Source organism: Notothenia rossii (assembly GCF_949606895.1).
Source record: "Notothenia rossii genome assembly, chromosome: 3".
Taxonomy (NCBI): Eukaryota; Metazoa; Chordata; class Actinopteri; order Perciformes; family Nototheniidae; genus Notothenia; species Notothenia rossii.
The window spans coordinates 44,634,945-44,650,952 of NC_136901.1; the positions used below are offsets into that span (position 1 = coordinate 44,634,945).

Consider the following 16,008-nt stretch of genomic DNA (forward strand, 5'->3'; position numbering starts at 1 on the left):
TTGGAAAGTGAATCTTGAATTCAAAGACCTATTAATTGTATTATTTATTTTTGTGATTAATTTTCCACTCTTTTTTTGGCTTTTCCTCACAAAAAAGTACTTATTTTTGCCAATTTTACGGAAAAGTTCTTCCGAGCTCAGGTGAGTCGTCTGACGTCACAGCAGAGCTACGTCAGAAGGGTGAGGGATGTCCAAATATGGTGCGACATTTTCCGGGAGGAAGTCGCCGCACCATATTTGGATATCCCTCCGAAAACACTCGCAACTCTCATGCTTGTTTTCTCAGTTGAATGAGGAGAGAGGAGGAGGAGGGGACGATTTTCAGGAGTCGAAAAAGTGACTTTAAGAGTTAAAAATCTGCAATTTAATCGATCAATCGGTTAGTTTTCTGCCTCAGGGTCATAACATTGGAACTTTTGGAGCCGTTTTGACCCCTTTGAGGAGTGAAAAGACACGGAAAGCAACGGACACAGGTGAGTTTCTCAGTTCCTGTTTACGTTTTCCTGTCCCGATCTAAACTTTCCGAACTTTTATGTAAAGTGTAAACACAACTTTAACGCTTAAAAATACACGCCAATTAATCTATTTGTCGATCTGGTAAACATAAATTGTGTTTTTACCTAATTTAGTGAGAAAAACATCAAAATTAGAGACAATTTTTGTTTGTTTTCACCTAAAATAAATGTCTTTTGGTTCCTACAATAAATAATCCAACATTTAAACACAACATTAACGCTAAAAAATACACGCCGATTAATCAATTGGTCGATCTGTTACATTTTAATCGTGTTTTAACTTTATTTAGTGAGAAAAACACCAGAATTAAATTACATCTTTGTTTGTTTTTCGCTTAAAATGAACGTACTTTGGGGCGTACAATAAATAATCCACCTATTAAGATGAAATAACAATTCGGGAAAATGATGTAACTAAGTAGGTATAATATTCACAACATCAATAGGCCTATATGAAATTAAAATGTGGTCAAAAAAAAGTCAGAAATTGAGTTGAAAAAATTGCATTATGATTTTCCCCAAACCCACATCTTATTGTTTTTTTCTGATAAGTAACTAAAACCCTAATCATGTCCTATTTTTGAAAATATATTATAACCCTTCCTAAATCATTTAAAAAACCGTTTTGAACTGTCTTTATTAAGAAACTAATCATGTATTTTATAATAACCTATTGAAAGAAATGCAACACAATACACTGAACATATTATAGATAATATTACAGTCTGAAAAGAAAATGGAAGTGTTATTTAAATATGAGGACGTACTTAACTTCTACCTTTTTACCTACATCTTTTTACTTTCTGTTTGCAGACATTTTATTTATTTCTTCCAGTTTACAGCTCTGCAAAATCACACTGGGATTAGCTGTGATTAGATTAAAGACACGAGAACTACATTTCCCCAAATTAACTCTGATTCAGAAGCACAAGACTGACAGGGGGAGACCGCTAATATCTGAAGAGAGAGAACCCTCAGCAGGAGAGGACTCTTTAAAGTACAGACACTACATACTGATATACACCTGAACATCAGCAGGAGAGGACTCTTTAAAGTAGAAACACTACATACTGATAAACAGTACACCTGAACATCAGCAAGAGAGGACTCTTTAAAGTAGAGACACTACATACTGATATACACCTGAACATCAGCAGGAGAGGACTCTTTAAAGTAGAGACACTACATACTTATACACACCTGAACATCAGCAGGAGAGGACTCTTTAAAGTAGAGACACTACATACTGATATACACCTGAACATCAGCAGGAGAGGACTCTTTAAAGTAGAGACACTACATACTGATATACATCTGAACATCAGCAGGAGAGGACTCTTTAAAGTAGAGACACTACATACTGATATACACCTGAACATCAGCAGGAGAGGACTCTTTAAAGTAGAGACACTACATACTGATATACACCTGAACATCAGCAGGAGAGGACTCTTTAAAGTAGAGACACTACATACTGATATACACCTGAACATCAGCAGGAGAGGACTCTTTAAAGTAGAGACACTACATACTGATATACACCTGAACATCAGCAGGAGAGGACTCTTTAAAGTAGAGACACTACATACTGATATACACCTGAACATGAGATGTCCTCTTTATATTGTGAGTCATTTCTCTCTCTGCTGCTAAATACCTCCACTGTGCACAACATTTCACACCACAGTGAACGTGTTCTTGTATGCACACTGTTAGAGCTGCACAGGGCTTTTATTTTGTATTTACAAAGAGAGAAAACATGTCACTTTTTAAAGCTCACTCTCAGCACTTAAGCAAAAAAAACAAAACGATATTTTGTTGAATTCTGGTTCCTTCTTGATAGGACGTCAATGTTGTCAGACTCGTTTTCTACCAAAAGCCAAGTTTCAGCTTGTGAAAAGCCGTGTGTGTGTGTGTGTGTGTGTGTGTGTGTGTGTGTGTGTGTGTGTGTGTGTGTGTGTGTGTGTGTGTGTGTGTGTGTGTGTGTGTGTGTGTGTGTGTGTGTGTGTGTGTGTGTGTGTGTGTGTGTGTGTGTGTGTGTGTGTGTGTGTGTGTGTGTGTGTGTGTGTGTGTGTGTGTGTGTGTGTGTGTGTGTGTGTGTGTGTGTGGTGGGGGGGGGGGGGGGGGGGGGGGGGTGTGGGGGGGTGTGGGGGGGTGTGGGGTGTGGGGGTGTGTCTGATTTAAAGGGAGTGGCAGCCTCAGGTGACTAATAGTCAAAACAGTCATTCTAATTAAAGCCTTCTTCCTTGTTTGTGTAAACAGTATCTGTGTGTATACAGTGTGTCTGAGGTCTGTCACCCGCAGGGACTCGATTAACCACAGCAATAAAGAAACATTCCTGCACCACAAATCCAGGCGTCACAGCAGTTAAAAACTCCCTTTAAAAATTGTCCCTGATTTAGTGACGCATGATTCCTCTGACGATAACAACGCTGCTGCATATTACAAAACCAGGTTACAGAGAAACTGCATTAGATTAGTTTAAATGTGATCTGCTGATAATTTAAATTTGTAAAAATCAAGTCTAATGTATGAAAAGTGAGTTGTTATGAATGCAGAAAACGTGGCTGAAATGTGAAGGGAGTTTGCAAAAGGCTTTGTAGTAGTTTGGAGTTTTTTGAGAATACAAATCAGAAGTTTCAAGATGTAAAAATAAAGCAAGCAAAATGCAGTTATAATCCGATTGTCAAATTAAATGATGTACTGTAGAATAAAATGCTGTTTATTTTAATAATATATACATTTAAATAAAACAAGTGGAAGATAAATATATTACATCTCCTGTCTAAAGAGCCTCTGTTTTTAATACATTTTAAAGAAAGAATATTTAATTATTATTTGCATTTATAGTAATGTTTATGAACCCTAACCCTGTAATAATATTTATCTAAAAAGAAAAGAAAGAAAACATTTTATTTTATTATTTAGACGTAGAATAAAATACTGTATATTGTAATTATATATACATATTATATTTGATTAAAAGGGACTATGAATGGAGTAATAGCCTATTAACAGAAATGTCTAATATTGGGCACTTTTCCTATTAATTAAACTAGTAAATAATTACATTTATTTTTTATATTTCTGTTGAATGTTAGGTCTATCTGTAGTTACATTTATATAGAAATAAATAAGAAAACGAATTAAAAAATGTTCTAAATAAAATGTTTTTGTGTCTTTTTCAGATTAGTGCTGACTCATCCTCTTCGACCAACCCCCTGCCACCATTTTGACTTCTTATATCTATCAACATATTAAGTTTTTAATCAGTAATGTCTGACTTTTGACCTGTCAACCTGATAGAGGAATATTTCTGAAACTCAAGCTTTTTTTTTCAAGTTAAGCTGATTTTTATTGGTCAGCTGACTCATTCCAAAGCCTGTGATTGGTCGTAACACAAGAGAAGTTCTTCCTTATTGGTCGATGAGGAATTAAAGTTCAAACTGACTTTTGACCAGTTTTTCGTTGGATTATTGAACCCGGAGAAGTCAACACTTGATAGAGGAAGCCTTTCTCGTCTCGTTGAACTGATTTCAATTGGTCAGCTGACTCATTCCAAAGCCTGTTATTGGTCGTCATACAAAAGAAGTTCTTCCTTATTGGTCAAGGAGGAACTAAAGTAGAAAGTGTATTTTCGTTGGATTATTGAAGGGATTTTGTTAAGCCTTTGTCGTGTAGTTGAACTGATTTCAATTGGTCAGCTGACTAATTCCAAAGCCTGTGATTGGACGTTGAATGAAATAACGTCTTCCTTATTGGTTGAAGAGGTATTCAAGTACAAAAATGGCGGCTTCAGAGCTGATCCAGGACAGCGATGACATCCGGCCCCACTTGGAGGTCAACGTCACCACAACGGATCCGGAAACGCCTCCTCCGATTATCGCCAACGGAAACCCCGTCTGCCACGCTTCCTCGCCGACGCCATCGTCGCCCGCCGACGGGAAAAAGACGGCGCAGGAAGGCAACAAGATGCTGAGCAGTATTTTGAAACAGAACCAGCTGATCCAGTCTCTGAGGCAATATAATTTATAATAACTTTTTTTATTATAATTTTGTATCTTTAAAGTTCCCCTATCATACTGTGTTTCATCAATATATCACAGGTGTCAGATATAAACAGAGCCTGTCTCTGATTGGCTGAAACACCAAACAGATCATTGCAGCATTACCCATAATCCCCTCTGTTTTCAGCCCTGTTTCCAAAGTACTTTAGATGAAAATAAGGAGCCCCTCCCCACGCCCCTCTGAGAGAGATTTGGTTAAAAATAACTCAATGGTGTAGAGGACATTCAGGTGGGGGGGAGGGGGGGTTACCTTGGTTGCTGCTTGGCTAATGGCTACACAAGACAAAACATCGTTATGACATTAAGCTGTCTTTTCTGCTGTAACAATGTAAATGTTCCCCATAATAAAGGTATTCTGATTCTGATTCGCAGCAGCCGGCTGCAGAGCCGATGTGACTACGTGAAGATCGCGGTGTCGGAGGAACGCGCCGACCGCCTCCCCGCCGAGTGGTGGAAGACGGGTGTGGCCTTCCTCTACTCCGTCTTCATCCTCTTCTTCACCACCGTCATCATCACCGTGATCCACGAACGAGTGCCCGACAAATCCGTGAGCCCACCGCTGCCCGATAAGTTCTTCGACTACGTGGACCGCGTGCCGTGGGCGTTCACCGTCACCGAGGTCAACGGACTGATCCTCTGCGGACTGTGGCTGGTGCAGCTGTTCTTCCTCAAACACAAGTAGGGTTACCCCAAATCTATACTATTACTACTACTACTACTACTACTACTACTACTACTACTACTACTACTACTACTACTACTACTACTACTACTACTACTACTACAACATCTACTACTACTACTACTACTACTACTACTACTACTACTACTACCACTACTATTATTATTATTACTACTGCTACTACTACTATTATTACTACTGCTACTATGACTACTATTGTGGTGCACGATAATTATCGGCCCGATAATTATCGGTCCGATATTAGGAATTATGACGTCATCTCGATAAAAGTATTAATAGCCCCGATAATATACAATATTTTTTTTGGGTAAAGAAAAAAGAAAAACATTCTGCGGCGTGGGTGGATTGGGATGAGGGGTGCTTGTTTTTCACTCGGCTCCTCCCGTTTTGCCATTACTGTGGTATTAGTGGTTTAGGAAGAGGGGAGTTTTTCACAGCGCTCCCTAACTCATGCCTGGCTGTGACGTAAATGGTGTGCGGCCGTGAAGCCAGGACAGTAAACAAACATGTCGTCGGTAGTATGGGACTATTTCAAAGTTTCAGAGTTAGATAGTTCGCTTGCTATTTGTATTAACGAATGCAATGCAGAAGTTCCACGAGGAGGGAAAAAGGCAACGAGCTATAATACTTCCAACCTGATTAGTCACCTGAAACATCGCCATCGCTACGATGGTGTGTTAAAAGCGTACGAAGAAGCCTGCGCTGCTAAACTAGCGGCGAATCCAAAGCCAGCTGCAAAGGCACCGGGCTTTTACCTATCGACGAGGCTTTTGAAAAAGGCAAGAAGTTTGCCAGAGACGACCCCAGGGCTAAAACGAGGAAAAAACTACAGGTACATTTTTAATATATATATATATATCATATTATTATCGGTATCGGTCTTGAGAAGCAGGAAGGTATCGGTTTCAAAAAACCAATATCGTGCATCCCTTATTATTATTATTATTATTATTATTACTACTACTACTATTATTATTACTACTGCTACTAGTACTACTAGTATTACTACTGCTACTACTAATGCTCTTCCTCAAACAGAAGTACGGTTACCCCAAATCTATACTGCTACTACTACTACTATTACTAGTACTGCTTCTATTACTGCAACTACTACTACGTGTTGCACAGTACAAGTACGATTACCCAAATCTGTACTACTACTACTACTACGACTGCAACTACTAAGGCGAAATTAAATACGGTGTATTGCAGTGATAACTATTTAGATAAATAAGTAGATGCAAGATGCGAACAGATGAATGTTATGGATGTTGTTTCAACAGTTCAGCTATATAACAGTCTTCTGGCCTGTGGGATGAAGCTGTCCCTGAGTCTGGTGGTTTTAGTCCGGATGCTGTGGTACCGCCTGCCAGACGGCAGCAGACAGATCAGTGTGTGGCTGGGGTGATGGGGGTCTTTGATAATCCTGAGAGCTTTCTTCCTGAGCCGCTGGGAGTAAAGGTCCTCCACGGATGGCAGCTCCGTCCTGGTGATGTTCTGTGCAGTTTTCACCACCCTCTGTAAAGCCTTACGGCCCGTCTACACTACAGGCATGAAAAAATCTTGGAGCTGGGCGTGTCTGAAGCTTGGCGATTTTTTGCGAGCAACCAATCACATGAATCTCCCGCCCCCGACATACAAAGCAATAGCAATATTAAAACGAAGTAAACTGGATATAAACTCTCCAAACAGGCGAAAAAACGATCAGTTTCACCCACTGTCTCTGCCACCTCCCTCCATGCCTGGTTCCTCCGGTTTGTATCCCGGAAAATAGTTCCGGTCGTAAAGAACCGGGTGATTTGCTACCGTAATATCTCGTTTGGAATATGAGGAAATGAACTGCGGTCTGGCTCTCCCAGCTTGCACGCGGTTTGATTGGCTGCGCTTGCACTGGCGGGATTTGCATAAACGGGATTTCATTGGCTGATGCCAAGCATCGAGCCTCAAAAGTTGAACATTGTTCAACTTTTGATGCCGATAGATGCTCGTGATGCTTGCAAAGCCATGCCATGCTCCCCACAATGCAGTTCGGCGAAGATTAAAAATCTTCTACGTCACCCCATTCAAGTGAAGGGGCGAAGCGTTGAAAGCATTTTTTGATGCCTGTAGTGTAGACGTACCGTTACGGTTCAGGACGCTGCAGCTGCCGTACCAGGTCGTGTTATATTAGTACAAGCACTCGCAGTACAGAGTCGTTCTGAGAAATGAGGTTGAAAAGTGTTTAGGTCGAGAGGGCAGTAACAGGAGGATTAGTGGGTTCTCACTGGTTTGGGTTGCCACTAGCGAATATTTTCTTCCAAGATATTCAAAGTACATATCTCAATCTTTATTTATTTATATAGCACATTTAAAACAACCTCAGTTGACCAAAGTGCTGTACAGGGAACAAATATAAAATAACACAATAGGACTAAAATAATAAAACAATAATTAAAAACAAGATAAAAAGCACAATAACTAGAGACATATATATATATCATATATATATATATATATATATATATATATGATATAAAACAAGACATTTCTTCAGGATAAATGACTAACAATTGAGCGATCTAACTTTAGACTTATCTAACTTTAGACTTATCTAACGTTGACTTATTGCAACAGCTAAGGGAAGATGTCCCTAAGTGGTAGCTGCACGGATGAAATGTATATATTTTTTAATATTTATTGAAGTAAACGTCTTCTCTCTGCAGAGCTATAATCGTCCGTCGCTGTTTCTTCATGATCGGGACCCTGTACCTGTACCGCTGCGTCACCATGTACATCACCACGCTGCCGGTGCCGGGGAAACACATGGTCTGCGCCCCAAAGGTACAAATACACAACATCCTGTACATTTACTGCATGTTTACCTGTTTCCTCCTTACAGTATGTTCTGTTTCCTGCAGCTGTACAACGACTCAACGGGGAAGATCTGGAGGATTCTGAGTCTGATCTCAGGAGGAGGTAACACCCAAACACTCAACTTTTAAAAATATACAATATAGAGCTTTATTTATAAAGCACTTTAAAGGTCCCATGTCATGCATGACGGTTATCACCCGTCCCCTTGTGTGTTATGAAGGTTTTTCTGCATGTAAACGGTCTGCAGAGTCAAAACCCTCAAAGTACACCCTGTAGCGAGTAAAACTCTTACACAGAGAAGACCTCCCCAAAACGCCTCGTTGGAGATACGTCACTGTCCATTGATTCTTCCGGGTACGGCATGATGTCATGCGTTACCCGGAACCAAATTGACCAATCCGTGGAGCCGTTACGTTACGTCCGCGGAGCCGTTACGTTAAGCCCGTGCTGATTGGTCCAAATTGACCAATCCACGGACTTCCTCACACACACACTCAGTGCAGGCAGCTCTGCTGATCTCTCCTCCCTGGCTGCAGGCTGATAACAGACAGTTGGGATTCTCTCTGCAGACCCATTCTCACAGCGTTTTTCAACCTTTTTCTGACTCAATATCAAGACACACTGATTGTTTTTACTTCGGCTGTGACTTTATGTGTGCTCAGGGTGAGTTTGGCTGTGTTTCGCTGTGTATCGCTAAACAAGGAAACAACACCTCCACGGAGCTCAGCGCGATTCACAACGTCCCGACCAATCAGAGCACACTGTGCTCACAGGGAGGGTGGGGGCTGGAGCTACTGGAGCTACAACGAGCCGTTAAAGGCAGAGAGTGAAATTCAGTGAATACACGTAGTTTACAGAGATGCTGTTTGAAAAAAAAAAAATTTGCACAATATAAATCTATTCTAGTAGACCTCAACAATGGAATTATGATCAGTGGAAATGGCCATCACATGGGACCTTTAAAACCTCCAGACCAAAGTGCTGTACAGTCAAATAAACAAACAAACATACACAAATCACACACCATAAAACAAGTAAAAGTAAAAACAATAGACAGTTTAAAAGCAATAAAAGCAACAATCTACTAGATGTCAAAATGCTAAGGAGAAGCGGTGGGTTTTAAGGAGCGATTTAAACACAGACAGTGTGGAGGCCCGTCTGATTTGCAGGGGCAGATCATATCATTCTGGCTAAAGACTGGTCAAACTTTTCCACTGATTTTGTTGTTGTTGTTTTGTTTCTGTTTGTTTGTTGTTTAGGTTTGTCTCTGACCGGCTCTCAGCTGATGTGCGGTGACTTCTTGTACAGCGGTCACACCGTCATGTGTACGCTGTCCTACCTCTTCATCCAAGAGTGTGAGTACACACACTTTATCTGCATACATGTCCATTACTCAATTTAATGAGATATTTTGTATTAGTATTTGTAATTAGTCAGAAAATCTTTGTGAATCTTTCAATATTACTTCAAGCAAGCAACTGTCTATATTCAAATACTAACATCTGTATTTATGTACACATCAACATCTCGTGTCAAAACCAAAGATATTCTTCCCACATCCATAGTGTGATGTACAGCAGTGCTACGTCCAGGAACATGTGTGTGACGTGTGTGTGTGTGTTTCAGACTCTCCCCGGTGGATGTGGTGGTATCGATGGATCTGTTGGTGCCTCAGCGCCTCGGGGGTTCTCTGCATCCTGATTGGTCACGAGCACTACAGCATCGACGTGGTGGTCGGGTACTTCGCCACCACCAGGACCTTCTGGTGGTACCACACCATGGCCAACACACATGTAGGTTCACACACACACACACACACACACACACACACACACACACACACACACACACACACACACACACACACACACACACACACACACACACACACACACACACACACACACACAAAACTATTAACTATACCAGCGGTTTTCAAAGTGTGAGGCGCGCTTCCCTGGGGGGGGGCGCCAGAGAGCTTCAGGGGAGGTGCAGCGTGAGAAACAAACTACGAGAAAAAGATGAGTAAAGTGTCACTTGCACACTTTTGGCCGTCTGTGGAGACCGAGTTCCCCCACCTCGCCAAAAAGGCTGTAAAAGTGCCCATTCCCTTCATCTCCACCCAGGGGCGGACTGGCCATCTCTGTGTTCTGGAGAATCAAAGAACGGCCGGTCGTCAGCAGGCCGTTGACGGCCGGCTCGGTTCGCTGACGGCCGGCACCGCCCTTTATTTTTCATGTTTTTAAACGGCATCATTTAAGTTGCGCTGACAGGCGACAGAGGTCCGTTCAGCGGGCCGTTTCCACGCAGCGAGGCTCCCCCCCCCGTTGACAGTTCACTAGCGTGCTCTACCAATTTGTGTGGGCTGGGCTGGGTGAGATTCCAGGGCTGATTTTTAGTCCCAGTCCGCCCCTGCCTCGACCTACCTTCTTCTTCTTTCGTGTAACGTCAGAGGTCCAACTCGGTGTCGTGTAGCCATGCCCGCATCTCTGGTCGAAGAGGCTGGCTTCCGAGGGTGGTCTATATAAAGGGCAGGTGGTTATTACATGTTCGGCAGTCTGTTCAGGGTCACCGCACTTGCATGCAGAACTGTCTGCCAGGCCCCACTTCTTCATTGATGTTTTGAAGCGACCGACCCCAGTTCGTAGGCGGTTTAGTGTGGTCCATTGCCGGCGTGGTAGGTCGTCTCCTCCTATGGCGCCATCTCCTGGGTCCCAGATGTAGCGATGGATGCGGGAGGGCTAGCTCCCACTCCTGCTTCCAAGCAGAGGCCAACCATGCATCTCTGGAGAGGTCCTCAGAGGTGGAATTGATAATCTGTTGTGCTGCCTTGTCGACCTACCTGTGTAGGTGCAGGTTTTCCGCATTGACTTTGATCAAAAGTAAGTGCCGGTCAAGGCTGCAGCCAGAGGATGATTCCCGTCTACATTGCATCCCCGCTTCATCCGCCTGTGCGCATCAAAGACGCAGACTCATTGTTCCCACTAAAGTAGGGCTGAGTGTAATAAGGAGGCAAAGTTGACGTTCAGTGTGTTGCCGGGAGCATGTAAGGATTTATCCACCATGTTGAAAAAGTTTTAAAAAAGTAAAAACATTTATTATAAGATAAAGATAAAAAATACTTTAAAAAGTTATTGTTTAATGTTTTAAGGAGGTGACGCTACTCAGCCAATCAAATCGGTGCAGTCAGCACGATAGATTCAAACACACACACAGAGACGAGACAAGAGGAGAGAAACAGTCGGAGTAATTTCAAATGGCGGAAGGTAGACAGCGAAAACAGAGCATTTAATGACATGTTCTCTTACTGGACCTCTTTGAAATGCAGTTGAATGCCCCTGCATTATAGCAACAATAATAATAATAATAATAATAATAATAATAATAATAATAATAATAATAATAGCAATAATAATTGGGAGGGGGGGGGGGGCGGCTGTTCTTATGTTCTCTGAGGGGAGGCTCACCTTCCCACACTTTGAAAACCCCTGAACTATACAGCTGCAGGTACATTTTTTGTTTAGTAATCAATTGATGGTTTAAGCTCGAGTAATTTCCTGGATTTAATGGCTCAGTTCTTGTAATTTTTTTAATTTTAATCACTGAACACCTTCGTCTGCTTATATGTAATTTTAAGGGCTTGTTAACATATGTTATGTTATTTTTGAAATAGCTCAAATGTTTTATAGAAAATAAATAACATTAAAACAACTTCTTGATATATGTTTTACCTAAAGTTGTGATTATTCTTGCAATAAATTAATTGTTTAGCTCATTAAATGTCCGGAAAAAAACTAAACTAAAGAAATTAAAAAAGTAAAACAACTTTTAAGACAACAAATACAACAATCTTATTTTGGGCAAATAGACACAATCAAATGTGGTGCTTTTTAAGAATCTGAAACCAGTAAAGTGTTATTTTTGATTACGTATTCGTGATTATTTTAGCAATTAAATTAAAAAAAAAATTGCCAATAAAATGTCCAAAGAAAAACTAAAATAAAAACAGTAAAACAACTTTCAAGACATATTTAAAAAAAAAAACGTATACCTCATTATTTTATTCAAAATAGTCTTAATCCTATCTTATTTTGGGCAAATAGACACAATCAAATATGGTGCTTCTTAAGAATCTGTTATTGTTTTATTAATAAGTTCTCCTGATTCCTTTCTCTGCCCAGGCTCTGCGTCAGGCTCCCAACAACTTCCTGTCGAGGACGTGGTGGAACCCAATCTTTAACTTCCTGGAGAAGAACGTCAGAACCACAGTTCCCGTCGTGTTCTCGTGGCCGGTGGCGCTGCCCTCGTCCTGCAGACAGCGGTACCGGATAGTGGAGGGAGGGAGGGACGAGTGAGGATTAACCATCATGCATCCTGTTTGAACAAAGCTTTATTTATTAATATTTCCTCTGCTTGACACTGAAATGACGACAAGTTTACATCATCAGGAACGCCTGGGATTTATTTTTACAGGACCGACGACGGCGGAGAAAATCAGTCAATCCATGGTTCCTCTTCTTTGTTTTGAATGTAAATGTAAGCGTATTAACAAAGATGGTGGCCGCTTAAAGCATCTGCTGCTCTGATTCCTGCAGCTGGTGCTTCTGGGTTTATCATCAAGAAAAATGTCCTCGAAATGGGTTATTTTTTGTAAAATGTTGTAAAATAGTCCACAAAGAGTCCTTACGCTGTGTAGTGAAAGCTTGTTGTTTAGCTAACACATGCTAGTGCACTAATGGTAACAATGCTATAGGGACTTCTAGGATAATAATGATATTTATACATCTTTAAGCAAACATTAAGGCACATGTTACAGCGCCCCAAAACGTATAGTCAGATTATTTCTAAGTTGTTAGTTTGTTAGCTAGCCACAGATTCATGATCAAAGATATATAGCTAGAAACGTAGCCTTTTGAGATTCAATCCTTATGGCATTGGTTAAAAATATGCTTTTGCATCCGTGAAAGGTAAATGTACCACTTCCCAACAAATAACAATAAGGCTAAGTATTTCAATATGTAGAATATAATTTAGTTTGTTAGCTAGACAGAGATTTACAACCTAAGATTCATTACTAGTGGAAATCCTCAGTTTTTAACTTGTTTAGGTTTTGGATTGCGGTTAGCAACATGCTAACTACAACAAGAGTAGCCTCCATGAATGGTAAAAGTATCTCCTCCCAACCACTAATTATGAAGCTGAATGTTTACATATTGAGAATATTTATTACTGTTTAGTTGTTAAACTAGCTAGAGTTTCAGGACCTAAAATAGTTAGCCATTTAGCATTTTCAAGGCTAAGTTCAGTTTGGTCAAAAAGTTGTTCAGACATACATGAATGGTAAATGTAACATCGACCGACAAAGAAATAATGAGATTTATTTCTGAGTGTTGTTTGGCTAGCTAGCTAGATATTCAGGGTCAATGCTGAAGTGCTAGGGACATTTTCACAGCTAACTTCATTACTTTGGACATATTTGCTCATTGTTTTGGGTGCAGTTAGCCACATGCTAACGACAGAAAAAAGTGTTTTGTAAGAGTAAGATATTATGAGTATTGTTGTACATTTCTTTCTATACTTTATTATTGTTAAGTTATATTTACAAGTCAAAATGTGTTGAGACGCTGAGTTCAGTGTTCTCTCCTTCTCTCTTTTTTTACACTGTTCTTTATTGTAAAATAAACAATTTCAACTTCCACCAGTTGGATTAATGAAGATTAATGTTGTTTCATAAAGCTCCATAAAGGTAAAGTTCATTTTAAGTGAAATACAAATAGAGCACTTTCTCCTCCACTACATGCATATAAAACTCATATTTAAAAAAAACACAATAAAAGCAAATAGGTTTTAGTACTTCATCCTAATGATCCCAGTAAGATTAAAAACAGGAAAATGTCATGTTATATAATGACCTAATACAGTGTGTAGTGTTAAATATGTTCTTTATTCTCGCGTCCAGGAGAGTAGCTTTAAAATGAGACTAAATGGAGTCTCTGAAAAGATTCAAATGGGATACTTTAATTAAAAAAGGCGCGGTAGTGTTACAGACAGAATATTGTTCCGGTGTTACAGTACAAGTTGAGTCATGACAACTGGCGACATTCTATTATTTTCGTCATAGGAATCCGGGGCGTGTACATTGAGGACCCATTGTTGACTTACCAGGAAAGAAACATCGTTTGTCGTTTACGTTCATCTTTTGCTATATCTGCCTCCATAGGATCACTTTGATGCACATTCAGTACTCGTATGTGAGGTTGTGGGGGAGAGGTCGATATCGTGACGCTTACAGGGAGGTATCGAACATTACAAAGTAGGTGACTGTGTAGATGCCTGTTCAAAATATTGCAAACTTGAATAAATCATTTAAATTATATTATTTGTTTCCGACTTTCATTTGTTCATCGTTCTTAATGTGATGTATATTAGCTTTGATAGCTGTCCATACCTTCAGACAGCCTAAAAGTAAAACACAAGTTGTTTATTCACAAACGCTCATCGACATGACTGGATCACTCATGACAAGTTGTGATCAGCTCCGATTAAATTGTGATATCAATTCTGTAGCTATTCTCCAGGGAGCACGTTTTTTTGATGAAATACCTGTATCCCTCTCATCACAACAAGACTCTACACTGTGCAGGAAAAACAATTACATACATGAAAATAACCTTGATGCATGGGAATGAAACACACAAGCTATCTTCCGTGGCTATGCTGATATGTCACAGTAACAGTCAACCACATAAAAGTAAGTCCAGCGGGGCACACGTTGAATACATATAAAACATTTGTACATCATTCTTAATGTGATGTATAGTAGCTTTGATAGCCTAAAAGTAAAACACAAGTTGTTTATTCACAGCCCGAAAGCAACATCGAGATGACTGGATCATCTGCAGTGTTGTTGGGCAAGTTACTTCCAAAATGTAAGACAGTAGCCTACATTACTTACTAATGTCTTTTTTAAGTAATAGGCTACGTTACATTACAATATTACTGTCTCTGAAATGTAATGACTAACACTACTTTTATATTAGCCTATTTTTGAGTTACTCTACCAAAATAACCTTAAAAGAATGGCTAAGTATTTTAAATGCTAAAATGTAGTTAAGTGCAGCTCATTATACATCCAGTGAAGGACAATGTGGTATAGCATAACAACTGTGTAGGCCATTAAGGCTACTCACAACTTTTATTACACGGCTTAGTTGAATACTCGATTCTGATTCATTGAACCTGTGACACGTTGTTAATACAGTAGTACAGACCACTGTTGATGACTACAATGAAGGTTGCTAAGGAAGATCAAGAAAGAGAAAGCAAAAGAGGTTAAAAGACGGAGCGCTGAACGTCAGATAAATCACCAGAAGAAGGCAGAGAGGAAGTAAATACTAGCAGGAACACGGAATGGGCTCTGTAGTGTGTTTAGTATGTAATAAGCGGGATATTTGTGCAGTGAGGCAGTCATGGGGAAAAGAACATCCGACAGCCTGGATCTTGATGAGCCTGAAGGGTAAACAATTTTTCTCTGGTGTCAGAATGTCTTGCAATGTTGGTAAATGGTTCAAAAACATAAAACCATTTAATTTCGGGTTAAAATGTGTTGTTACTGCGTTACTGAGAATTGTAACGGGCAATATATTACCCACATTTTATTAGTAATGCATTACATTACTTCGTTACAGCTAACAGTTATACATTACTGTAACTCCGTTACTTTTGTAACGCATTACACCCAACACTGTAACTGAAGCACGTGTTCATCACAGGATCGATCACAGCTGGCCACAGCTGACCATCTGGGACAAGCTGTGATCTGCTCCTTGATTGTCTCTAGTGCTATATAAACTGGTGGAAATGACACAAA

General features: G+C 40.1%; 1 protein-coding gene across 2 annotated transcripts; it reads left to right on the top strand.

Moving 5' to 3' along the window:
• Positions 1 to 292: 292 nt before the first annotated feature.
• Positions 293 to 14,514, top strand: sgms2b (sphingomyelin synthase 2b). Of its 2 annotated transcripts, none has more exons than XM_079670243.1 (8): positions 293 to 473; positions 3,704 to 4,534; positions 4,955 to 5,260; positions 7,988 to 8,105; positions 8,183 to 8,240; positions 9,398 to 9,493; positions 9,765 to 9,931; positions 12,320 to 14,514. In XM_079670243.1, the coding sequence occupies exons 2-8, from the start codon at positions 4,302 to 4,304 to the stop codon at positions 12,491 to 12,493; spliced, it is 1,152 nt and encodes a 383-aa protein (XP_079526369.1). In that variant the 5' UTR covers positions 293 to 473; positions 3,704 to 4,301; the 3' UTR covers positions 12,494 to 14,514. The 2 variants fall into 2 exon arrangements, with proteins under 2 accessions (XP_079526369.1, XP_079526370.1); XM_079670244.1 differs by having other exon boundaries at positions 4,958 to 5,260.
• The last annotated feature ends 1,494 nt before the right edge of the window (positions 14,515 to 16,008 follow it).